At 44.7% G+C, this 27,062-nt stretch overlaps 1 protein-coding gene across 8 annotated transcripts in view; it reads left to right on the top strand.

Annotated features, from left to right (window-relative positions):
• GPN1 (GPN-loop GTPase 1) overlaps positions 1–27,062 on the top strand; it is a 131,736-nt gene that overhangs the window by 48,331 nt on the left and 56,343 nt on the right. For 6 of the 8 annotated variants that reach the window (XR_006279605.1, XM_038394973.2, XM_038394971.2 and 3 more), the window contains exons 11-13: positions 392–431; positions 3,429–3,519; positions 7,518–7,628. Coding sequence is in view for 7 of the 8 variants with exons in the window: in XM_038394973.2 (XP_038250901.1) it covers positions 392–431; positions 3,429–3,519; positions 7,518–7,628 (242 nt within the window). In the remaining variant the exon portion in view is untranslated. Of the gene's footprint in view, positions 1–391; positions 432–3,428; positions 3,520–7,517; positions 7,629–22,889; positions 23,683–27,062 lie in introns of those variants that run through there. The other 2 variants (XM_038394983.2, XM_038394972.2) reach the window with 2 other exon arrangements.

Here is a 27,062-nt window from a genome sequence, read left to right as displayed (position 1 = left end):
GCTAGTCTACACTAGAAGCATTACATCAGTGCAGCTGCACTGCTGTAGCATGTCTGGTGAAGATATTCTATGCCAGTGGTCTCCAACCTTTTTACGCCCAAAATTACTTTTTGAATTTAAAGGCAACCCAGGATCTACCCTACCCCTTCCCTGAGGCCCCCCCACTTCCCCAAAACCCTGCCCTCTCACTCTATCCACCCCTCTCTTGGTCACTCACTCTCGCTCACCTTCACCGGGCTGGGGTAGGGAGTTTGGGCTTGGGAGGGGGTACAGGCTCTGGGCTGGGGCCAAGGGGTTCACAGTGTGGGAGGAGATTAATGGAAATATGTTCAGAGGCTTAGGTAATGGACAGATGTTTATAAGTAAATGTTCAAAATGTTTCTCTTTTCAGGGAGTATCGTCCAGAATATGAGCGTCTGAGAAAATCATTGGTAAAGGTTTACAAGTATTTCACACACAAGCAGTATATTTTGGGGTCAGAGTGCCAATTAGTCTGCTCCACCTTTCCTTCAGAACCCCAGCTTCAGAGTATATTCTGGTTATTTTCCTTAAAAGACTTATCCAATCTGGATTTAAATTTCCACTGCACTGCAGAGGCCCATTATTTAATTTACTAATCACACTTACAGTGAAAAGCTCTTTCCTGAGACCCATCCTCAGTCTCTCCTTTTGGTAGATTTGATATGGTGCGGTTTTATTTTGTACAGCAGTCTTTTCTACAAACCACGCACCGTCCAAATGCTTTAGTACTAGTAATTGAATGTGTTAAGACTTGGACAGTGTGTCTGAGAGCCATGAGGAAGGCAAATAAGGTGTAGGGTGTGTACAGTGGGGAATAGATTATAAAGCAAGGAGTGAATAATCCTACTATACAAGCTGTAGAGAAATTACTCTTGGAATCCTGTGCATAGTTTATAATCACTTATCTTCAAGGGGTAACTAATCTAGAAGATTCATGTACCTTGAGGGGTGGAGGGCACCATTTGTTATGACCTTCCAAAGTGACGTTTTAGGTCTTTGTATACAACCTCAAATTCCCATTTTGGCTTACATTAAGATATCAAGTGTGTTAATAAAATAGAAGACGGAGATCTAACTTTCATGTTAGAGACAAAAAATGTCTTCTGGCTGTCCTGTTTTATGCAAAGTTTGGATTCTAGCTCCAGGCTGGTAGGTTACTGTACCCTTTTTTTTTCTCTTCCTCTGGGCTGTCCCTTGCCATCCTGAACTTTTCTATTACCATAGAATAGAATCATAGGACTGGAAGGGACCTCGAGAGGTCATTTAGTCCAGTCCCCTGCACTCATGGCAGGACAAAGTATTATCTAGACCATCCGTGATAGGTGTTTGTCTAACCTGCTTTTAAAAATTTCCAGGGATAGAGATTCCACAACCTCCCTATGCAGTTTATTCCAGTGCTTAACCACCCTGACAGTTAGGAAGTTTTTCCTAATATCCAACTTAAATCTCCCTGGCTGCAATTTAAGCCCACTGCTTCTTGTCCCATCCTCGGAGATTAAGAACAATTTTTCTCCCTCCTCCTTGTAACAATCTTTTATGTACTTGAAAACGGTTATCATGTTGCCTCTGTTTTCTCTTTTCCAGACTAAACAAACAGGTTGGTTTTTTTTTTCCCAATCTTCCCTCATAGCTCGTGTTTTCTAGACCATTAATCATTTTTGTTGCTCTTCTCTGGACTGGCTCCAATTTGTCCACATCTTTCCTGAAATGTGGCGCCCGGAACTGGACACAATACTCCAGTTGAGGCCTAATCAGAGTGGAGTAGAGCGGGAAAAATTATTTCTCATGTCTTGCTTACAACACTCCTGCTAATATGTACCAGAATGATGTTTGCTGCTCCCCCCCCCCCCCCAACAGTGTTACACTGTTGACTCATATTTAGCTTGTGGTCCACTATGAGCCCTAGATCCCTTTCTGCAGTACTCCTTCCTAGGCCATCATTTCTCATTTTATGTGTGTGCAATTGAATGTTCCTTCCTAAGTGGAGTACTTTGCATTTGTCCTTATTGAATTTCATTCTATTTCCTTCAAACCATTTCTCCAGTTTGTCCAGATCATTTTGAATTCTAATCCTATCTTCCAAAGCACTTGCAAAACCCCTCCCAGCTTGGTATCATCTGCAAACTTTTTATAAGTGTAATCTCTATGCTATTATCTAAATCATTGATGAAGATATTGAACAGAACCGGACCCAGAACTGGTCCCTGTGTAACCCCACTCGTTATGCCCTTCCAGCATGACTGTGACTCACTGATAACTATTCCTTGGGAATGGTTTTCTAACCAGTTGTATACCCACCTTATAGTATCTCCATCTAGGTTGCATTTCCCTAATTTATTTATGAGAAGGCCATGTTAGACAGTATCAAAAGCTTTACTAAATTCAAGATATACCATGTCTGCCACTTCCCCCTTATCCACAAGGCTGCTTATCCTGTCAAAAAGAAAAGGAGTACTTGTGTCACCTTAGAGACTAACAAATTTATTAGAGCATAAGCTTTCGTGAGCTACAGCTCACTTCATCGGATGCATTTGGTGGAAAAAATTTTTTTTGTTTTGTTTTTTGTTTCTCCCCCCCCCCCCCCACCAAATGCATCCGATGAAGTGAGCTGTAGCTCATGAAAGCTTATGCTCTAATAAATTTATTAGTCTCTAAGGTGCCACAAGTACTCCTTTTCTTTTTGAGATAAAATATAAAGTGATCTGAACCTCCAGACAATTTGAGGTTTACCTTTCACTATGCACAACTTTGAACAATAGCTAGAATCATCTTTATGATCCCTGCTCCTACCCCAAAGTTCCTGTCTAGGGTGCAGAAATATTTTTCAGAGAATAATTTTTAACCACCAAATCATATTTCTGCAATACGCCCCATGTAGACTAGTACTGTCACACTCCAGCTAACATAGAATGTTGATCAGTTGAGCATTTTTGACTGTGGAACTTGCTGTACCAGTTCTCTAAAGACTCTGCTGGCTTTCTATTCCTTTCAAGTTGAAACTTTAGGTGTTGATAGTGTTTAAAGTCTGTGGTCCAAATTCTGTTTTCAGTGACTCAAGAATAACTAATTGAAGTCACTGTATTCCACTGAAACAAAACAGATTGTACCCCTACATGCTTTGAGTTCTGGATATCCAGGAGTCACCTCTCTCAATGCACTAGTGTGACAGTTGACACTGGATGGCTTAAAGTGCTCCTGGTGGAGGTCCCTCAGGTCTAAAATTCACTTCCCTCCTCTGGTCCAACAAATTCTGCTGTAAAGTCCATTTATTGACTCATACATTTACCCAATGTTGGGGTAGTCCTCTCTTCTAGAGCGGAAATATTGTTTTACTTGTGTTACTTTAACTGTGTCCAGAGACTGTGGTGGGTGTTATATTAATCACACTAAAATGTTCCCTTGTGTAGGCAAAAGCCCAGAGCAAGCAGCAGAAAGAGCAGCTGGAACGTTTGTGGAAAGACATGGGCTCTGTGGCTATGGAGAGCAACTCACTTGCAGGTAATGAAAGGGTTTTGTGTGGTGAAGTAATTTAACTTGGTTTAAGTGATCATGAGCTAATTCAGTTCAAACTGAACGGAAGGATTAACAAAAATAAATCTGCAACTAGGGTTTTTGATTTCAAAAGGGCTGACTTTCAAAAAATTAAAGAAATTAGTTAGGGAAGTGGATTGGACTGAAGAACTTATGGATCTAAAGGTAGAGGCGGCCTAGGATTACTTTAAATCAAAGCTGCAGAAGCTATCGGAAGCCTGTATCCCAAGAAAGGGGAAAAAATTCATAGGCAGGAGTTGTAGACCAAGCTGGATGAGCAAGCATCTTAGAGAGGTGATTAAGAAGAAGCAGAAAATATACAGAGAGTGGAAGATGGGAGGGATCAGCAAGAAAAGCTACCTTATTGAGGTCAGAACATGTAGGGATAAAGTGAGACAGGCTAAAAGTCAAGGAGAGTTGGAGCTTGCAAAGGGAATTAAAACTAATAGTTAAAGGTTCTATAGCCATATAAATAAGAAGAAAACTAAGAAAGAAGAAGTGGGGCCACTAAACACTGAGGATGGAGTGGAGGTTAAAGATAATCTAGGCATGGCCCAATATCTAAACCAATACTTTGCCTCAGTCTTTAATAAGGCTAAAGAGGATCTTAGGGATAATGGTAGCATGACAAACGGGAATGAGGATATGGAGGCAGATATTACCATATCTGAGGTAGAAGCAAAACTCCAACAGCATAATGGGACTAAATCGGGGGGCCCAGATAATCTTTATCCAAGAATATTAAAGGAATTGGCACCTGAAATTGCAAGCCCATTAGCAAGTATTTTTAATGAATCTGTAAACTCAGGAGTTATACCGTATGATTGGAGAATTGCTAATATAGCTCCTATTTTTAAGAAAGGAAAAAAAAGTGATCCGGGTAACTACAGGCCAGTTAGTTTGACATCTGTAGTATGCAAGGTCCTGGAAAAAATTTTGAAGGAGAAATTAGTTAAGGACAATGAAGTCAATGGTAAATGGGACAAAATACAACATGGTTTTACAAAAGGTAGATCGTGCCAAACCAACCTGATCTCCTTCTTTGAGAAAGTAACAGATTTTTTTTAGACAGAGGAAACGCAGTGGATCTAATTTACCTAGATTTCAGTAAGGCGTTTGATACCGTGCCACATGGGGAATTATTAGTTAAATTGGAAAAGATGGGGATCAATATGAACATCAAAAGGTGGATAAGGAATTGGTTAAAGGGGAGACTACAACGGGTCCTACTGAAAGGTGAACTGTCAGGCTGGAGGGAGGTTACCAGTGGAGTTCCTCAAGGATCAGTTTTGGGACCAATCATATTTAATCTCTTTATTACGGACCTCGGCACAAAAAGTGGGAGTGCGCTAATAAAGTTTGCAGATGATACAAAGCTGGGAGGTATTGCCAATTCAGAGAAGGATCGGGATATCATACAGGAGGATCTGGATGACCTTTTAAACTGGAGTAATAGTAATAGGATGAAATTTAATAGCGAGAAGTGTAAGGTTATGCATTTAGGGATTAATAACAAGAATTTTAGTTATAACTGGGGAAGCATCAATTAGAAGTAACGGAGGAGGAGAAGGACCTTGGAGTATTGGCTTATAGGATGATTATGAGCTGCCAATGTGATACGCCTGTGAAAAAAGCTAATGCGGTTTTGGGATGCATCAGGAGAGGTATTTCCAGAAGGGATAAGGAGGTTTTAGTACCATTATACAAGGCACTAGTGAGACCTCACCTGGAATACTGTGTGCAGTTCTGGTCTCCCATGCTTAAAAAGGATGAATTCAAACTGGAGCAGGTACAGAGAAGGGCTACTAGGATGATCCGAGGAATGGAAAACTTGTCTTATGAAAAAAGAAAAGGAGTACTTGTGGCATCTTAAGAGACTAACACATTTATTTGAGCATAAGTTTTCGTGAGCTACAGCTCACTTCATCGGATGCATTTGGTGGAAAATACAGTGGGGAGATTTATATACACACAGAGAACATGAAACAATGGGTTTTATCATACACACTGTAAGGAGAGTGATCACTTAAGATGAGCCATCACCAGCAGCGGGGGGGGGGGGAGGAGGAAAACCTTTCATGGTGACAAGCAAGGTAGGCTATTTCCAGCAGTTAACAAGAACATCTGAGGAACAGTGGGGGATGGGGTGGGGGGAGAAATAACATGGGGAAAACTATTTCCCCATGGTATTTCTCCCCCCCACCCCACCCCTCACTGTTCCTCTGATATTCTTGTTAACTGCTGGAAATAGCCTACCTTGCTTGTCACCATGAAAGGTTTTCCTCCTCCCCCCCCCCACTGCTGGTGATGACTCATCTTAAGTGATCACTCTCCTTACAGTGTGTATGATAAACCCATTGTTTCATGTTCTCTGTGTGTGTGTATATAAATCTCTCCTCTGTTTTTTCCACCAAATGCATCCGATGAAGTGAGCTGTAGCTCACGAAAGCTTATGCTCTAATAAATTTGTTAGTCTCTAAGGTGCCACAAGTACTCCTTTTCTTTATGGGGAAATAGTTTTACTTTGTGTAATGACCCATCCATTCCCAGTCTCTATTCAAGCCTAAGTTAATTGTATCCAGTTTGCAAATTAATTCCAATTCAGCAGTCTCTCGTTGGAGTCTGTTTTTGAAGTTTTTTTGTTGAAGGATAGCCACCCTCAGGTCTGTAGTTGTGTGACCGGAGAGATTGAAGTGTTCTCTGACTGGTTTTTGAATGTTATAATTCTTGACGTCTGATTTGTGTCCATTTATTCTTTTACGTAGAGACTGTCCAGTTTAACCAATGTACATGGCAGAGGGGCATTGCTGGCACATGATGGCATATATCACATTGGTAGATGTGCAGGTGAACGAGCCTCTGATAGCGTGGCTGATGTGATTAGGCCCTATGATGATGTCCCCTGAATAGATATGTGGACAGAGTTGGCAACAGGCTTTGTTGCAAGGATAGGTTCCTGGGTTAGTGGTTCTGTTGTGTGGTGTGTGGTTGCTGGTGAGTATTTGCTTCAGGTTGGGGGGCTGTCTATAAGCAAGGACTGGCCTGTCTCCCAAGATCTGTGAGAGTGATGGGTCGTCCTTCAGGATAGGTTGTAGATCCTTGATGATGCGATGGAGAGGTTTTAGTTGGGGGCTGAAGGTGATGGATAGTGGCGTTCTGTTATTTTCTTTGTTGGGCCTGTCCTGTAGTAGGTGATTTCTGGGTACTCTTCTGGCTCTGTCAATCTGTTTCTTCACTTCAGCAGGTGGGTACTGTAGTTGTAAGAATGCATGATAGAGATCTTGTAGGTGTTTGTCTCTGTCTGAGGGGTTGGAGCAAATGCGGTTATATCGTAGATATACACCTACACCCTATTCCCCCAAGGCCACCACCTAACCTTACATGTGCATCTTCTCCAGGGTCCAGGCACCTAATTAGTGGAGCCACACTTGCGTGGCTCCACAATTAGGTGGGTGGCCCTTCATTCTCTCATGTGCGGCTGCCCGGGCACACACCTTAGAGGGAACAATCCATGAACCACCTGAATGGAGCTTGCGGACCACTGGTGGTCCACGGACCACAGTTTGAGAACCTGTGTTCTATGAGTTAGCCCCAGCAGAAGGTAAGGGAAAGAAGAAACCCTGTGCCTAGCCGATAGGGGAGTGGGCATGCTAGAAATAAATAGACTGTGTTGATAAAACATTCCAGGCAGGGTGACATAGCAATTAAATTGGCATCCAACAAGAATTCAACAATATGGGTGGAGCTGTAATCTGTGGGGTTCTACAGGGAACATGCTACTGTGTAGCATCTCACATTCTAGCGCATGTATTTGTCTTTGGGGGCCATGGGATGTGGTCCATATTTGTAGGGTAGGTACCAGTAGCTGTGGTTGCTGTGTGCAGATGCTTGCATTATGACATATTAGGGAATTAGGTTGTTGTCAGTATGAGACTTTGTCTTTAGAAGCTTCTGTTTCTCACTAGATTCTTCTGACACTTCTGCATTGGGCCCCTCTGACTTGATCATGACACGAGGAACTTTGGATGAGGAAGATGAAGAGAGAGAGAGTGATACTGATGATATTGACCATCAAGGTAAGGAAAAGCAAGGCTGCCTGTGGCTTGGAATTGCACAACATGCCCCCTGGGAGGGGAGATCAGAGGTCAAGTGCATGGCTGTTATGGTGAGTGAGAGAGCTGATGCAGGGTTGACGGTCAAATGAGGTGGGAGGCCAGGGATCAGACAGGTCATCAGTGTAGCCATTGGAGACACCAAGGGTAGGAAATTGTGAAGAGAGCAAAAGCGACAGTTATGAATCCAAAATTGGAGAGGAAGGTGAATGGGTCAGAGTCAGGGAGAGGCAGGTAACTGTGATGTGGAACAGGAAGCGGGGAGTCAAATGGAGCCATTCTTCAAAAGAATGGGCTGAAGGAGGAGAGGTTGGAAATGACAAGAGTGGAAGAGAAACCTGTGCCCACCATGTGGGACAGTTCAGAGCAACTGCACCTCTGTTTCCCCTCAGTGGTCCATCAAGGACACATAACTCTCATGCTTCCAGCTCTCCAGCAATGGCCCTTCTTGAGCACTCCCTTCCAACTTGGGTATTCTCATGCTGCACAGTTCCCTGCCTTCACTGTATTATTCCTAGCAGAGGCAGGCTACCCAAACACAGCTGCGTGCTTTCTCTTCAGACATGGAAAACAGTGTGAGTGTCCACACTTACAGTTAGTTACAGCACAGCTCTTTTTATGCAAGCCCATTTTATTCTTAAGGTAAAAACACTGCAAAGGAAAACATATTAAAAACAATAAAGAACCTACGCAGTTGCTAATAAGCTTACCAGAGATCACCCCAACCCTAGCATGGGCTCTGGCAGGAGCAGCCCTTCAACACCCCATCTAAGGGATTTCCTTGTGGATTCATGTTCATTACAGCTCCAGCCTAGACCAAGCACATGGTCTTATGGCACCTCAGTAGGCCTAGTCCTTCCAATCCTTCCCTAAGTATTAGGGCCCTCTGTGGACTTGGGGTCCTGTCTGTTTGCTGGATCAGGAAGAAGGCCCAGAGTTTATTTAAAACCAGGATATTTATTCAAAAACCCTTTCTTGGTCTGTTGGTCCATGGAGAATCCTTGACTTCAGCAAACTTTTTGACACTGTCTCCCACAGTATTCCTGCCACAAGTTAAAGGAGTATGGGCTGGATGAATGGACGATAAGGTGGATAGAAAGCTGGCTAGATTGTCAGGCTGGACGGGTAGTGATCAATGGCTCCATGTCTAGTTGGCAGCCGGTATCAAGTGGAGTGCCCCAAGGGTTGGTCCTCGGGCCGGTTTTGTTCAACATCTTCATTAATGATCTGGAGGGTGGCGTGGATTGCACCCTCACAAGTTTGCAGATGACACTAAAGTGAGAGGAGTGATAGATACGCTGGAGGGTAGGGACTTGGACAACTTAGAGGATTGGGCCAAAAGAAATTTGATGAGGTTCAACAAGGACAAATGCAGAGTCCTGCACTTAGGAAGGAAGAATCCCATGCACTGCTACAGACTAGGGGACCGAGTGACTAGGCAGCAGTTCTGCAGAAAAGGACCTAGGGGTTATGGTGGACGAGAAGTTGAGTATGAGTCAACAGTCTGCCCTTGTCGCCAAGAAGGCTAACGGCCTTTTGGGCTGTATAACTAGGAGCATTGCCGACATTGGTGAGGTCTCATCTGGAGTACTATGTCCAGTTTTGGGCCCCACACTACAAGAAGGATGTGGAAAAATTGGAAAGAGTCCAGCGGTGGGCAACAAAAATGATTAGGGGGCTGGAACACATGACTTATGAGGAGAGGCTGAGGGAACTGGGATTATTTAGTCTGCAGAAGAGAAGAATGAGGTAGGATTTGATAGCTGCTTTCAACTACCTGAAAGGGGATTTCAAAGAGGAACTATCTAGGCTATTCTCAGTGGCACCAGATGATAGAACAAGGAGTAATGATCTCAAGTTGCAGTGGGGGAGGTTTAGTTTGGATATTAGGAAAAACTTTTTCACTAGGAGGGTGGTGAAGTACTGGAATGCACTATCTAGAGAGGTGGTGGAATCTCCTTCCTTAGAGGTTTTTAAGGTCAGGCTTGACAAAACCCTGGCTGGGATGATTGAGTTGGGGATTAGGTACTGCTTTGATTGGACTAGATGACCTCCTGAGGTCCCTTCCAACCCTGATATTCTATGATTCTATGAACTAATATGTGAACCTTTCTAGGGGATGGCGTCAAAGGGGCTGGTAACTGGAGGAATTACATTAAATTAGCATCCCCCTCCTTTGTCGGGAGTTACATAGAAGCTTGAGAGTAGAGGATGCGAGAAGGAGAAGGCAGCAGGAGCTGTGTCTGAAGGGAATCTGAGTTTCTGAGAGCACCATGGGTTGGAGGGAGAAGGACATGAAAAGACGGCAGACTCTTATTGGAGATGGAATGGGCATTTCTTAGGAAACTGAGAGGCAGGGACGGGTTTGAGGATAGAGGAGAGTCTAGTGGGGTGGTATCATCAAATTAAGACTGGAGGCCTTTCTGGAAGATATCCTTTAGCCAAACCCAATTTATGTGACTGCATATGGAGGAACTGGGTAAAATTCTGTGGCCTGTGTTATATAGGAGGTTAGACCAGATGATCTTGTAAAGTCCCTTCTGGCCAGTGAATTAAGTTATAGATGAGTTGAGTTAAGCAGAGAATCATGGGTGGTGGAGGGATGCCCCTTTTAAAACATTTATATAGCGAAATGAAGATAAAGTTATATTAAAGCCTATATCATCCATGAATTACAATTAAATAGAGCTGGGAAAATAATGTTGTTGTTTTTTTTTAATTGGTGATTGAAACAGTCCAAAAAATTTCATTTCCAGTCAAATGAAATGTTGTTTTGATTTCAGCCATTTTAAAATGTGTGTATTTAATAAAATTAAAGGAAATTTTGAAATGAAAAGTCATTTCAAACCAAAATATCAAAACATTTCTTTGGAAAATGTTGAAATTAAAAGTTGAGGGTTTTTTGTGTTTTGCATTTTTTAGGGGTTTTTTTCTCTTTCAGTTTGGTGAAACCTACAAAAATTTGCAAAACATTTTGATGGCATTTTTTCAGTTTCATGTGAAAAATTTTTGCTGGTTGTAGAATTTAAGGTTGTTTTGTTGTGAAGAAATACACGTTCATACTAGATATGAATGTGTTTGTTAGAATGTGAGAGAGTTACTTATTTCCTTGCTATTCCTGTTTGAAAGTTGCCTGATAAGTAAATAATTTCATAGAATATCAGGGTTGGAAGAGACCTCAGGAGGTCATCTAGTCCAACCCTCTGCTCAAAGCAGGACCAACCCCAAATATTGTCAATTAAGAATCTTTACTGACTTCTGAAATTGTTTTTTCTTATCGTTTTGAACTGTACCCAAAGATGTGACTTATAATGAAGGTAGCTACAAACATAATGGGTGAAAGGGTGGGAGCAGGAGAGGATGACAACAAATAAGGTTTGGCAATTCCAAATTGTCATGTGGGCAGAGCTGCAGAAATGGTTTTTACAACATTACAATTCATAGATTTTATTTTAAAGCTGGAAAGGACTATTATGATCATCTGATCTGAAGTCAGCATAACAGAGGTTAGAGAACCTCACCCAGTAAGTCCGGCATTCATCCCTTAACTTCTGTTTGAGCAATAACGTATCTATTAGAAAGATATCAAGTCTCGATTTAAACAATTCAAATGAGGGAAAATTCACCACTTCCCTAGGTAAGTTGTTTCAAAGATTAATTAAACTCTATTTTTTGTTTTAAATGTTTCTAGTTTCAGGTTTCATAGATTTTTAAGGCCACAAGGCATCATCAGATCTAGTCTGACCTCCTGTATAACACAAGCCATAAAATTTCATCCAGTTACTCCCAATAACTTGTATTTGACCAAATCGCATCTTCCAAATGCATCTGAGCCTGAGCTCCAGTCCAAGCTAAACCTTCTAAGCACTATCAGTGTAGCTATTTCTATTTCTGTCAACCAGAGCTGAGAGGCACCAAAATGTGTGTAATCGGCATACCCATAATTTCTCATTCTAAGGCATTTTTTTCCAAACTTCCAATAACTTTTCTCTTCTGCACCCTCTCCAATTTTTCAGCAGCCTTCCTAAAATGTGGACACCAGAATTGGATGCATTAGTCCAGTATTGTTCTCACTAAAGCTATATACAAAAATAAAATAATCTCTCTACTCTTACACACTGCTTCCCTGTTTATACACCTGAGAATCACATTGGCCCTTTTTGGCACAGCATTGCATGGGGAGCTCATGTTCAATTATTTGTGTACTATGATTCCTAAGTCCTTTTCAGACAATCACTGCTTTCCAGGATACAATCTCCCATTCTGGAGGTATAGTATGCATTCTTTGATCCTAGATGTTTGACCTGGCATTTTACTATATAAAAAATGCACGTAGTTCAAGTGGGCCTATCTTACAAGTGATCTTGATTACTCTGAGAACTGAACTTTCTTTATCATTCTTCACCACTCCACCAATTTTTGTATAATCTGCAAATTTTATCAGCAATGGTTTTATATTTACTTCCAGATCATTGACAAAAAGATTAAATAGCATTGGGTCGAACCTCACTAGAACCAACCTAGTCCATTATGATTTCCCATTGTTGTTACTTGTATTAACATAGCATCTAAAAGCCCAAGTCCCTCTTTGAGTGCTTGCTCATGTTGATTCCATGCTAGGCGTGCGCATGCCATGTGTGTAGTTGCTGGAGATGCTTCCCTTAGTGGTATCCATAGGACTGGCCTTAGTGTCCCTTGGAGCCGCAGGGTTATGTGTTTGTACATGGGTCGCCGCCGGCCTCACGCTCTCTCAGTTGCTTCTTACTGCCCATGATGGTTGCTGGAACGTCTCTTGCACTTGCAAGCTTTCTAGTGGTTTTGGGGCTTTGCTGATCTGTATATAGTTAAGTTTAGTTGCTAGCTATAGTTAGTTAAGTAGATAGTGGTCCCATATTGGGACATAGTCCTAGGGGCGGGGCATGCCCCAGTCCCTAGGTTTCAAACCATGTGCCACTTAGGTTAAGCCTGTGCCAGTGAGCGACCCCGCCCCCCATTCGAGCTGCTTAAAGTGCCTCAGGGAAGCCCATATTAAGGACAGGTGCAGGATCGCAGGGGCTTCAGGCCACGCACACAAAAGGACAGGGAGACTCGTTTAAAGCCCTGTTAATGGAAGCAGCACTTAGACCAACTTCAGAGATGTGCTGCTCCGATTCAGTGCTGAGCACATCAGCCTCGATAGGGAGGCTCCATCAGCACCAGGCCCTCCCCAGCACCATTTGCCATCTCCAGTGCTGAGGGAAAGGCACAAGAAACAGCACACCCAAGAGAGCACTCCCCAGTGCCAAAGGAGGATAGGCGGAGAACGGTTGACAAGGTGCTGGCCCACTTGTCCCCTGCAGATCAGTGGTGGCAACTCCACCCAGGGCACCAAGCCTGGTCCAGGATCCACCACTGACTCCTGGGAGCAGTCGGGGTACTCTACACTTGCAAGCCTATTGAGGCTGGAGGCATTCCAGGTGTCAGGAGACCTAATGTTGCTCCCAGTGCCACCCACGCCCCAAGAACCTCAACCGGCGGAATTGTCGATGGCAGCCCCCACCAGAGAGAAACCCTCTATGGGCCCACTTCAGTGGTCTCCGGCTTTGCAGCATCGGTCGCCGGCTTCCCAGTTGCCAGCTTGGTGACACCTATCTCCAGTCCCATGACAATGATCGCCTGCTCCATTGCTCCGATCACCAGCTTCCTGGCACCACTCCCTGATTCCCCATCATAGCCGATAGACGGAAGTGGCAATGGCTCCACCATTGTCTCTGAGGGAAGACTCCTCATCAGAATACAGGTGTGAATCCATCCCTCCCCCAAGGAGACACTGGTATCAGCTTGTATGCACCGGACTTCGGTGCCGAACCTTCTGCAGGCACTTGGCCACCAGGGCAATGGTCAGTGCACTGGCAATATTGGAACCTAGGGGTGGGGAGGGGAGGGTGTTTCCCGTCAATGCTGGGACCTTGGTCCCAGATGTCGTCCTTGGTGGTATCTGAGAGGCGAATCACAGCATCGCCCCAGCCAGTGCCGAACCTTGACTCTGACCCCAATACTGAGACACCAGCAGTGGTCCAAGTGGAGGCAACCCCAGTGGTGGAGAAGGAGCCAGCTCTTCCTATAGTGGTGGCCTCTTCCTTATTGTCCCCAGACCAGGTGGTTGTGGGTCCGGCCAATCCCCTTCCACCAGACGACTTCGGGGCTCACCAAGAGCTCCTCAAGCAGGTTGCCACAAACTTGGGGCTGGAGGTGGAGGACCTCGAGCCCATGGACAACCTATTTGACATTTTAGCTGCAGTGATCCCCTCCAAAGTGGCCCTACCAGTTCACAAAAGGGTGTTGAAGCCGATTAGGGTGTTGTGATAGACCCCATCTTTCCTGCCGCAATCTCAAAAAGGGCAGAGAAGAAATATTATGTCCCAGCTAAGGGGTGTGAATATATGTATGAGCAGGACAGACAGGGAAAGGCAAGTGTCACCCTTAAAAATAAGGGTGCAAAGAGACTGTTTGTTTGGTAGGAAGGTATATTCAACAGCCAGCCTACAGCTTTGTATCGCCAAACAGTAGGCATTGCTGGGAGGTACGATTTTAATATCTAGAACTCGATGGCCAGGTCCAAAGACTCCCTGCGACAGGAGTCAAGTCGGGAATTCTTGGCCATCCTGGAGGAAGGCAAGTTGGTGGCCAGGGCCTCGCTTCAGGCTGCCTTGGATGTGACCGACTCAGCAGCCAGATCAATGGCGTCAGCAGTGTCCAGGCAATACAGCTCATTGCTGCAATTATCGGGTCTTTCTCATGAGGTGCAGCAATCAGTCCAAGACCTCACAGGTGCGTTCTTCTCGGTACAGACGAACACCAAGGACTGAAGGACTCTAGGGCCACGCTGTGCTCCTTGGGCCTGTACACATCCCCGGCCTCCAGAAGACATTTCCGGCTGCAGCTGCCTCCCAGGTTCTCAGGATTTCCCAGGTATGATCCCTATAAGAAAAAAGGGAAAGGTTTTAAGCGCCAACTGCCTGCACCGTCCGCCTCTGTCAAACTTGGGAAGGTACCCCAGTGGCTTGAGGCAGACCTTTTGAGGTTGCACCCAAGGATGGTGTTCCGGACTTGACACAGGATCCATCCCCTCTTTTGGTTTTCTACCATTTGTTTCCTTTTGATGCTGCATGGTCCCTAATAACTTTGAACCGTTGGGTACTCAACACCATGGCAGTTGGGTATACCCTGCAGTTTTTGTCCATCTCCCCCTCCTACTCCTCAACCCCGGCCCTCTTCAGGGACCCTTCTCACAAGCAACTCCTCATCCAGGAGGTGGAAGCTCTCCTATGCATGAGGGCCATAGAGGAAGTTCCTCAAGATTTGAGGGGAAAAGGATTTTATTCCCGATATTTCCTAAGGCCAAAGGGGGCCACAGGCCCTTCCTGGACCTGCATTGCTTCAACACACATCAGGAAGCTGAAGTTACACATGGTCTCTCTGGCCTCGATCATCCTCTCCCTGGACCTGGGAGACTGGTACGCCGCCCTCAATTTATAGGATGCATATTTCAATATCTCTATCTTCCATGGGCACAGGAGATTCCTCTGGCTCATGGTGGGGCAGCACCATTATCAATTAACTGCACTCCCCTTTGGTGTCTCATCCGCCCCAAGGGTTTTCACAAAGTATATGGTGGTGGTTGCAGCTTAAGTGAGACATCAAGGCGTGCAGATTTACCCATACCTCAATGACTGGTTAATCAAGAGCCGTTCACAAGCTCAGGTCCAACACAGCGTCAGCGTTATATGGGCCATGTGTTGGGAGCTGGGTCTGGTTATAAATGAGCAGAAATCAACTTTGATCCTGGTTCAAAGAATGGAGTTTATAGGAACCGTCGTTGACTCCACTGAGGCCAGGGCATTCCTGCTGGAGGCCCAATTCCAGGCGATGTCGGACCTAATCACCCATGTCAGGGCCCACCAACTCATGACAGCTCAGATATGCCTCAAGCTGCTGGAATACATGGCAGCGTGTACTTACCAGGTGCGGTATGTGCCGCTGTGTCTCAGACCTCTGCAGATGTGGCTAGTGTCAGTCTACTCTCCCGGCAGGCACCACTTGGACCCTAAGTCTGACCTAATTCGCTGACTGTTTTAGCATCACTGACTTGGTGGACAGAACCGTGCATGATGAACAGAATTCCCTTTGCTGTCCCATACCAGTCAGTGGCATTGGTCTCAGGTGCTTCAGACCTGGGGTGGGGGGCTCATACTCTCCCTGTGCATAAATGTCAGGGAACTCAAGGTGATACGCTTGGCCTGCCAGATGATCTGTCCCTAACTGTCAGGCAGGGTAATGCAGGTCTTGACGGACAACACGGCCGTGATGTTTTACGTCATCAAGCAAGTCAGAGTTCGCTCCTCGAACCTGTGGCAGGAGGCTCTTCAATTGTGGGACTCCTATATGGAACATGCCATTCACCTCAAGGCATCGCACATCCCGGGGGCCCAGAATGCACTGGCGGTTCTCCTCAGCAGGTCATTTTCCTCTCGCTATGAGTGGTCCGTTTATCCAGAGGTCATCAGCGCTATCTTCGAGAGGTCAGGGACCCCCTGGGTGGTTTGCCTCCAGACAGAACAGGAAATGGCAGCAGTTTTGCTGGATGCATAGGCTCAGCAAGGGCTCCCTGTCTGATGCCTTCCTGCTTTCATGGGCAGGGGGACTACTGTATGCCTTCCCACTGACATCCTTGGTCCACATAAAAAGGGACAAGGCGATTATTCTGATAGCCCCAGTGTGGCCACACCTGCATTGATATGGCACACTTTCGGTAACATAGCTCCCGACTTGATCTCTCAGAACCAAAGTTGGTTGCTTCACCTGAACTTCCCATCCCTACATCTGACAGCTTGGCTGCTGCGTGGTTGAACCCTGAGGAACGGGCCTGCTTGGAGCAGGTTCAGCAAGTCTTATTGGGTAGCAGGAAACCCTCTACCAAGGTGACCTACTTGGCCAAGTGAAGGCGCTTCACTTGTTGGGCCTCCAAGTGGGGTCTTTTCCCATCTCAGTCCAAGATGGACTGCATAGATGACTATCTACTCTACCTGAAGCACCAGGGTCTGGCTCTGTCATCGGTCTAGGTCCACCTGGTGGCCACGCAGGATGGCCTGGACTGCACCCTCAGCAAGTTTGCAGATGACACTAAACTGGGAGGAGAGGTAGATACGCTGGAGGGTAGGGATAGGATACAGAGGGACCTAGACAAATTAGAGGATTGGGCCAAAAGAAATCTGATGAGGTTCAACAAGGACAAATACAGAGTCCTGCACTTAGGACAGAAGAATCCCATGCACCACTACAGACTAGGGACCAAATGGCTAGGCAGCAGTTCTGCAGAAAAGAACCTAGGGGTTACAATGGATGAGAAACTGGATATGAGTCAACAGTGTGCCCTTGTTGCCAAGAAGGCTAATGGCATTTTGGGATGTATAAGTAGGGGCATTGCCAGCAGATCGAGGGACGTGATCGTTCCCCTCTATTCGACATTTAGTGAGGTCTCATCTGGAGTACTATGTCCAGTTTTGGGCCCCACACTACAAGGAGGATGTGGGAAAACTGGAAAGCGTCCAGCGGAGGGCAACAAAAATGATTAGGGGACTGGAACACATGACTTAGGAGGAGAGGCCGAGGGAACTGGGATTGTTTAGTCTGCGGAAGAGAAGAATGAGGTGGGATTTGCTCGCTGCTTTCAACTACCCGAAAGGGGGTTCCAAAGAGGATGAATCTAGACTGTTTGTTTTCAGTGGTTGCAAATGACAGAACAAGGAGTAATGGTCTCAAGTTGCAGTGGGGGAGGTTTAGGTTGGATATTAGGAAAAACTTTTTCACTAGGAGGGTGATGAAGCACTGGAATGCGTTTACTAGGGAGGTGGTGGAATCTCCTTCCTTTGAGACTTTTAAGGCCCAGCTTGACAAAGCCCTGGCTGGGATGATTTAGTTGGGGATTGGTCCTGCTTTGAGCAGCAGGTTGGACTAGATGACCTCCTGAGGTCCCTTCCAATCCTGATATTCTATGATTCTATGATCTCAGCCTTCCATCCTCCAGTCCAGGGTAAATTAGTCTTCTCACATGAGATGACAGTCAGGTTCCATAAAGGCTTGGAAAGACTTTACCCACAGGTTCGTGACCTGATTTCCCCCATAGGACTTGAATCTGGTACTGTCAAAACTCATGGGGGCCCCTCTGAGCCATTGGCATCTTGTTCCCTGCTACCACTGTTATGGAAGGCGGCCTTCTTGGTGGCAATTTGGTTGGCCAGAAGGGTCTCCGAAATCAGAGCCGTGCCTTCAGAACCCCTTATAAGGTGCCCTTCAAATATGAGGTCTGGCTGCACCCCCCACCCAACCTTCCTGCCAAAGGTGGTTTCATGGTTCCATAACAACCAGGACATTATTCTGCCTGTCTTCTTTCCGAAGCTTCACTTATCAGATGAGGATCATCGACTACATACCTTAGATGATAGGTGGGCCCTGGCCTTCAAATCAGCGCAGCTCTTTATAGCGGTGGTGGACAGGATGAAAGGTCTGCCACTATCATTTGAAGATCTCCTGGATAACTGCCTGCATCCGGGCGTGCTACGAGCAGGCCAAAGTCCCACTGCCGGCCATTGTGACAGCCCACTGTACAAGGGCCCAGGCTTTATCAGCATCATTCCTTGCACAGATTCCAGTCCAGAACACAAGCCAAGCACTTAATGGTTCTGTTCAGATAACTGAGGGCAAATATCTTGATGAACGATTGGATAAAACCATAGTCTAAATTAAGGAAAAAAGTTCCATTTCTTTTCCCATCTAGCCTTCAGAGGAAGGACAACAAAAATTGATACAGAGGTAATAAGTCGTCTTGTCATCGGGTGACCAGACAGCAAATGTGAAAAATCAGGATGGGGGTGGGGGTAATAGGAGTCAATATAAGAAAAAGACCCAAAAACCAGGATTGTCCCTATAAAATCGGGACATCTGGTCACCTTATTTTGTCACGTCTTCTCCTTCCCCTGGATAATGACTTAGCATTAGTTACTAACCAACATGAAAGATCAGCAAGGAAAGCTACCTTATTGAGGTCAGAACATGTAGGGATAAAGTGATACAGGCTAAAAGTCAAGTAGAGTTGGACCTTGCAAAGGGCATTAAAACCAATAGTAAAAGGTTCTATAGCCATATAAATAAGAAGAAAACAAAGAAAGAAGAAATTGGACTGCTAAACACTGAGGATGGAGTGGAGATTAAGGATAATCTAGGCATGGCCCAATATCTAAACCAATACTTTGCCTCAGTCTTTAATAAAGCTAAAGAGGATCTTAGGGATAATGGTAGCATGACAAATGGGAATGAGGATATGGAGGTAGATATTACCATATCTGAGGTAGAAGCGAAACACAAAAAGCTTAATGGGACTAAATCAGAGGGCCCAGATAATCTTCATCCAAGAATATTAAAGGAATTGGCACCTGAAATTGCAAGCCCATTAGCAAGTATTTTTAATGAGTTTGCAAACTCAGGAGTTGTACCATATGATTGGAGAATTGCTAACATAGTTCCTATTTTTAAGAAAGGAAAAAAAGTGATCCAGGTAACTACAGGCCTGTTAGTTTGACATCTGTAGTATGCAAGGTCTTGGAAAAAATTTTGAAGGAGAAGTAGTTAAGGACAATGAAGTCAATGGTAAATGGGACAAAATACAACATGGTTTTACAAAAAGTAGATCGTGCCAAACCAACCTGATCTCCTTCTTTGAGAAAGTAACAGATTTTTTTAGACAAAGGAAACGCAGTGGATCTAATTTACCTAGATTTCAGTAAGGCGTTTGATACCATGCCACATGGGGAATTATTGGTTAAATTGGAAAAGATGGGGATCAATATGAACATTGAAAGGTGGATAAGGAATTGGTTATAGGGGAGACTACAACGGGTCCTACTGAAAGGTGAACTGTCAGGCTGGAGGGAGGTTACCAGTGGAGTTCCTCAAGGATCAGTTTTGGGACCAATCTTATTTAATCTCTTTATTACGGACCTCGGCACAAAAAGTGGGAGTGTGCTAATAAAGTCTGTGGATGATACAAAGCTGGGAGGTATTGCCAATTTAGAGAGGGACCGGGATATCATACAGGAAGATCTGGATGAACTTGTAAACTGGAGTAATAGTAATAGGATGACATTTAATAGTGAGAAGTGTAAGGTTATGCATTTAGGGATTAATAACAAGAATTTTAGTTATAAGCTGGGGACGCATCAATTAGAAGTAACGGAGGAGGAGAAGGACCTTGGAGGATTGGTTGATCATAGGATGACTGAGCTGCCAATGTGATATGACTGTGAAAAAAGCTAATGCGGTCTTGGGATGCATCAGGAGAGGTATTTCCAATAGGGATAAAGAGGTGTTAGTACCGTTATACAATGCACTGGTGAGACCTCACTGAAATACTGTGTGCAATTCTGGTCTCCCATGTTTAAGAAGGATGAATTCAGACTGGAACAGGTACAGAGAAGGGCTACTAGAATGAACCGAGGAATGGAAAACTTGTCTTATGAAAGAAGACTCAAGGAGCTTGGCTTGTTTAACCTAACTAAAAGAAGGTTGAGGGGAGATATGATTGCTCTCTATAAATATATCAGAGGGATAAATACCGGAGAGGGAGAGGAATGATTTAAGCTCAGTACCAATGTGGACACAAGAACAAGTGTATATAAACTGGCCACCAGGAAGTTTAGACTTGAAATCAGACGAAGGTTTCTAACCATCAGAGGAGTGAAGTTTTGGAATAGCCTTCCAAAGGAAGCAGTGGTGGCAAAAGATCTATCTGACTTTAAGATTAAACTTGATAAGTTTATGGAGGAGATGGTATGATGTGATGATGTGATTTTGGTAATTAATTGATCTTTAAATATTCATGGTAAATAAGCCCAATGGCCTGTGATGGGATATTAGATGGGTGGGATCTGAGTTACCTAGGAAAGAATTTTCTGTAGTATCTGGCTGGTGAATCTTGCCCATATGCTCAGGGTTTAGCTGATGGCCATATTTGGGGTTGGGAAGGAATTTTCCTCCAGGGCAGATTGGAAGAGACCTGGAGGTTTTTTGCCTTCCTCTGTAGCATGGGACACAGGTCACTTGCTGGAGGATTCTCTGCTCCTTGAAGTCTTTAAACCATGATTTGAGGACTTCAATAGCTCAGACATGGGTGAGGTTTTTCGCAGGAGTGGGTGGGTGAGATTCTGTGGCCTGCGTTGTGCAGGAGGTCAGACTAGATGATCGTAATGGTCCCTTCTGACCTTAGTATCTATGAATCTGCAGGGCCGCAATGTGGTCATCAATCCATACCTTCGCATCCCACTACGCCATCATCCAATAGGCCCGTGACGATGCCAGTTTTAGGAAAGCAGTATTGGAATCGACATGTCCATGAACCCTGAGCCCACTGTCAGGGATATTGCTTGTGAGTCACCTAGAATGGAATTGACATGATCAAGCACTTGAAGAAAAAACGGTTACTAACCTTCCGTAACTGTTTTTTGAGATGTGTTGCTCATGTCCATTCCATGGCCTGCCCTCCTATCCCTCTGTCAGAGTTGCTAGCAAGAAGGAACTGAGAGGGTGTGGGGCTGGCGGCTCCCCTTATATGAACACATAAATGCAGGGCTCCAGGGGCCGCTAGGGCTGTCCCTACAGATACCACTAAGGGAAAAATCTCCAGCAACTGGGCATGTGGTGTGTGCGCAACTAATATGGAATGGACATGAGCAACACATCTCGAAGAAGAACCGTTACGGAAGGTTAGTAACCATTTTTTGTGGACCAGTACCCCATTGTGCTAGGTGCTGTACAAACACAAAGACAGTACTCACCTAAAGGAGCTTACAATCTAAATATAGGACAAAGAGATAACAAATGGACGGAGGAGTACATGGAGTCAGCATGATAAACAGTGGTCTTAGCTCACCAGTAGCCTAACCATTGTCAACCATTTTGTAGGTTTCATAGTAGCAGCCGTGTAAGTCTGTATTCGCAAAAACAAAAGGAGTACTTGTGGCACCTTAGAGACTAAAAAATTTATTTGAGCATAAGCTTTCATGAGCTACAACTCACTTCATCGGATGCATTTTTTGTAGGCATCATGGCAAAGAGTTTTTTGAGGAGGGATTTGGAAGTGGAGAATGAGATCGTTTTGTGGAAGTTTGGAGGAGCACCTCCCAAGTGTGAGGAGCAGCACTGGAGAAAATGCTTGTTTGAAAGCATAACAAATGTGCAGTGGAGGCTGCCACCATGGGTGGATCAGAGGCAAGCATCAACAGCTCATTAGCAAATGAGATAATTGGTAATATGGGGATTGACCGTGAAGGGCCTTGAAAACGAATGCAAGCAGGTTTATGTTTGATGTTAGAGAAGGGAGAGCCAGAAGAGGGATGCAAGAGATGGGTGACCTGGTCAAAGAGAGAGGCTAGGAAAATTCTTTGCAGCCAGCATTCTGAGTGGATATAAGCAAGGCAAGATTGCATTTTGTTAAGGCTAGCGAGAAGAATGTTTCAGTAATTGAGATGTGAGACTTGGATGAGAGTTTTAGCTGTGTGGATGGATAGGAAAGGCTCTGTCTTAGGCTATGTCTCCACTGCAGAGTTTTGTCACCAAAAGTTATGCTGTTTTCATTAAAGCACTTTAATTAAACCACTGTTGCATGTCCACATTATGCTGCTTGTGTTGGCAGAGTGCATCCACACTAGCAGCTCTTGCATTGAAACTGAGAGCAGTGCACTGTGGGTAGCTATCTGACTGTGCAACTGGCCACAGTGCTTTGGGAAGGGTTTGCAATGCCTCATGAGGCAGGTACAGTGTCATATGATGCAGGTTTTTCAATCCCAGTGTTCCATGAGGATCCTACTAGATTGCCAGCCACTTTTCAACTTGTGTGTGTGTGGGGGGGGGGGGGGAGTGACAGGGGGCGTGGCGGGGAGAGGCAGAAACAGTGTGTGTGTTCCTCTTCCCTGTCTAATTCTCTCTAGCTTCTCATATTCCTTTCCTGGGAATTTCTAGGACTTGAGTGGCCCAAGGAGAAGGGAATTGCAAGTAGATGAAGACCTAGATAGACATTTTCCATCCTACTCTGTGTTCCCAGTAGCCTTATTCCCACCTTAACTCAGAACCTTAAGCAGGGTAGGAGCTGGCTTAGCACTGAATTATGTATGTTTGTTTCCCCCCTCCCCCAAGTCACTGAGGAAAGCCAAGAAGAACCAGCCTTCAGAAACTTCATGCAGGAGACCAGGATGAAGTACCAGAATAGAAGTAGCCACTAAGAGACTTTCAGAAGCAAAGTGCTGCAAACCCTTCGACTGGAGGGAACAGCAAGAGCAAAGTGTCCACCACCTTCTGTGCTGTGAAGACACCAGTGCAGCCTTGTATGCAATCTAACTTCTGTGAAGCATTTTCTCTGATACGTAAATATCTGTACTTGCAAAATCAGTTGGTTACTGTGAGCTGGAGTTCTGACTTCAGGTGTTTAACCTTTTGCCATTGTGACTTTTAAAACAAAATAAGGATTGCACTTTTCCCTTTTCTCCAAATAGTTTTGCTCCGCCTTGTTGGGAACTTGAATTCCCGGTGTGTCATCATTATTGTCTGAAGCTTTGGTCCACCCCTGGGAGTTCAACACCATCCCCACATTCAAAGCTCATGGTTTTTCTTGGGTGCAGGGGATGGGTGAGACCTCTGCTGGCAGGCTCTTCTGGGAATTGTCTCCCTTTAGTTATGGTGGTGGCTCAAATTCAGAGGGTTGGGGCAATAGTCTTGTGATGACAGCCAGAGCCTCAATTTTAAATGTATTCCCTATTAAATTCTGTAGCTAAAAGTTTGATCAGAGGCTAGAAAGGTCTTTTCAGGAACTTGTTTCTAAATGGAGTTTTCTCTGAGTGACTGAAACAGGGTAACTGAAATGTCACTGCAATCCCATGTTTGACATTTTATTTTGTTCTGTAATTTATTATAAAATATTTTTTGCTATTGACAAATGGCTTAGTGGTGATTGGGAATGACAGAGTTGGACTTTATGGGAAGTTCATTGAAAAGCTTGCTCTGCATGCTTGCAGCACACTGAGGCACAACACTGGGAGCGAGCTGTGTGCCTGAAGCCATAGTATCTTGAGCTGTGAAGCTAAATGGCATTTCATCCTGTGACCAGAGACACTGAAAAGGCAGGTGCTTCAGGAAGTGGTGTTAGTGATTCAGTAGCTGGTGCTCCTTCCCTCTCAGTCAGAAATGAACCAATACCCTGCATAGTGTTGTGGGGACTGTGCTGGCCACCTACAATTACTCATCAGTTTCATTCTTATTCCAAATAGTTCTAAAACTTTTTGGCCCCAAGACAAGCAAAATGAAGGGTGCTATCCAAATCAGAAAGAGGGAAATCTTCCCATTACCTACAGTTACGTTTATTTACTATATACATTATCCATTATCAGGAGTTTTTTTTCATAAATTTTAAAGCCAGAAGGGATCACTAATATCATGTAGTCCAATCACCTACATGCACAGGCCATAAAATCACACTCAATAATCACTACATCAGTCCCATAATTTCTGGTTGAGCTAAATCATATATTTTAGAAAGATATCCAGTCTTGATTTTAAACTTCAAGTGAGAAAATCGACTGTGTTTCTAGGTATGTTGTTCCAATGGTTAATTATAATCACTATTAAAAATGTGCTCCTTATTTTTATTTTGTTTGCAGTATTGTAGCCGTGCTGGTCCCAGGATATTAGAGAGACATGGTGGTTGAAGTAATATTGATTGGACCAACTCCTGTTGGTGAAAGAAACAAGCTTTCGAGCTACATAGAGCTCTTCTTCAGGTCTGGGAAACTATTCAAGGTGAAATGGCCTATTAACACCTCCGCAGTCATAGGACAAAAAAGGGGGTTAGTGGGTTACAGATTGTTGTAAAAAGCCATATCATAGGAGTGACCACTTTTTCACAAAACAACCACTCCATATCTGACCTCTCAGTTCTCATCCAGATGGGATACTTGCACACCACCTTAAAAAATGAGCCTGGGAGCTTAATTTAATAATTTAGCTGGATGCTAAAAATCATGGTCTTATTAACGACACTGGATTTATGGCTTGTTACAACAATCTGTAACCCACTAACCCCCCCTTTTTTGTCCTACGACTGTAGAGCTGCACACCCTTCAACAAGCTAGAACGTCATTCCAGCTTCCACCTCCTCTGCCTCAATCAGTGTTGTGGGGTGTCCCCAAATCCAGCTCCTACACAAAAGAGAAAGACAAGGGGTTTAGGCAATGACACACTTCATCTTCCTGCTCTTCTGCCCAGCCTACCCCCTCTAGAGACCAGGGCAGCCAGAAACTGGCATTTTGAGGATGCGCCCAAGGATGGCACCCCAGCCAATGCCCAGGATCCATCTCCTGCTTTTCCCTCAACTGTCTACAACCCTTCTGTCAGCCCGGTTGCAGCTGATCTCGGACTGTTGGGCGCTCAACACAATTTCTTTGGGCTTCAGTTGGGCTTCCTGCAATTTGTGGCAACCCCCCTTCAAGCCTCTGGCTTTCTGTTCTCTTCCTTTCTTGGAAGGTTGCGTTCTTGGTCACAATAAATTCAGCCCACAGGGTCTCTGAGATTAGAGCACTTACCTTGGAATCACCCTATACAGTCTTTTACAAGGACACGGTCCAACTGCATCCACACCCGGCTTTCCTGCCCAAGGTGGTCTCCCAGTTTCATATGGGCCAGGACATTTATCTGCCTGTCTTTTTTCCAAACCACATAAGCTGGAGGAGGAGAGTTAGCTGCATTCCCTAGATGTCAGAAGGGCGCTAGCCTTCTACATTGAAGGGACCAAGCCATTCCGCAAATCGACACAGCTGTTCATCACGGTGGCTGACAGGATGAAAGGTGGTCCGGTGTCTGCTCAAAGACTTTCTTCTTGGATCACCGCCTACATTTGCTACTGCTATAACCAGACGAAGGTGCCACCTCCAGCGATTGTCACTGCCCACTCAACCAGAGCACAAGCCTCTTCAGCAGCTTTCCTAGCCCAAGTGTCTGTCCAGGACATCTGTATGGCGGCATCTGGTCATCTGTCCACATGTTCATGTCCCATTACATGCTTACCCAACAGGCCTGGGACAATGCTGGCTTCGGTAGAGCAGTACTGCAAGCAGCTAGGCTGCGAACTCTGAGCCCCCCTCCGAGGATACTGCTTATGAGTCACTTAGAATGGAATCAACATGAGCAAGCACTCGAAGAAGAAAAAAAGGTTACCTTCTTTTCATAACTGTTGTTCTTTGAGATGGGTTTTGCTCACATCCATTCAATTACCTGCCCTCCTGCCCCTATGTTGGAGTTGCAGGCAAGAAGGAACTGAGAAGGTCGTTGGGTCGGTGGCACCCGATATACCAACGCATGACTGCAGCACTCAAGGGGGCGTCATAGCTGACCCTGTGGATACTGCTAAGGCAAAAGTCTCAAACGACTGTGCACATGGGCGCACACACACCTCGAATGGAATGGACATGAGTAACACATCTCAAAGAATAACAGTTACGAAAGGTAGGTAACCATTTCTTCTTTGCCCTTCTGAAAATTTAGTCACCTCCACGAGTGACATGTCCAACTCACAACTCAAAGCTTCTTTTCCCACTTGTATCCTCTAAATGTACAGTAGAACCTCTGAGTTGCAAACTGACCTGTCAATCACACACCTCATTTGGAATTGGAAATGCACAATCAGGCAGCTGCAGAGACCAAAAAACTGCAAATACACTACAGCACTGTGTTAAACTACTTAAAAAAAGGAAAGTTTAAAACAAACATTTGACAGGATAAATAAACTGTTTCTGTGCTTGTTTCATTTAAATTAAGATGTTTAAAAGCAGCATTTTTCTTCTGCATAGTAAAGTTTCAAAGCTATATTAAGTCAATGTTCAGTTGTAAACTTTTGAAAGAACTACTATAACGTTTTGTTCAGAGTTATGAACATTTCAGAGTAATGAACAACGTACATTCGAGGTGTTTATAACTCTGAGGTTCTACTGTATTTTTACTGAGATTTAGACTAGTAATTGCAATTGTCTGCTCCTACCACAAAGCTGCTACCTGGAGATAGACAGCCCTCCTTTGTAGCAGACAGCTTTTATCCATACAGTAACTCAAAAATGTCTCTACGAGAAAGATGTTACATACTGCCCCTTCATCATCAGATGCCTCTTATGTATTCCCACTGGTAGGAATCGAGGTGCCTGTGCTGTGTCATGGTGATCTGGAACCTTCTGGAAAGTCATGCCCTTTGGGCATTGTTTTTTGGGGCAGGAGTTTAAAAAAAAAAAAAAAAAAAAAAAGGTGGAGCTCCGCTGATGTCAGCTCCTT

Source organism: Dermochelys coriacea, chromosome 3 (genome assembly GCF_009764565.3).
Source record: "Dermochelys coriacea isolate rDerCor1 chromosome 3, rDerCor1.pri.v4, whole genome shotgun sequence".
Lineage (NCBI taxonomy): Eukaryota > Metazoa > Chordata > Testudines > Dermochelyidae > Dermochelys > Dermochelys coriacea.
The sequence above is the reverse complement of the archived record's forward strand: the minus strand, read 5'-3'. Positions and strand labels throughout refer to the sequence as shown.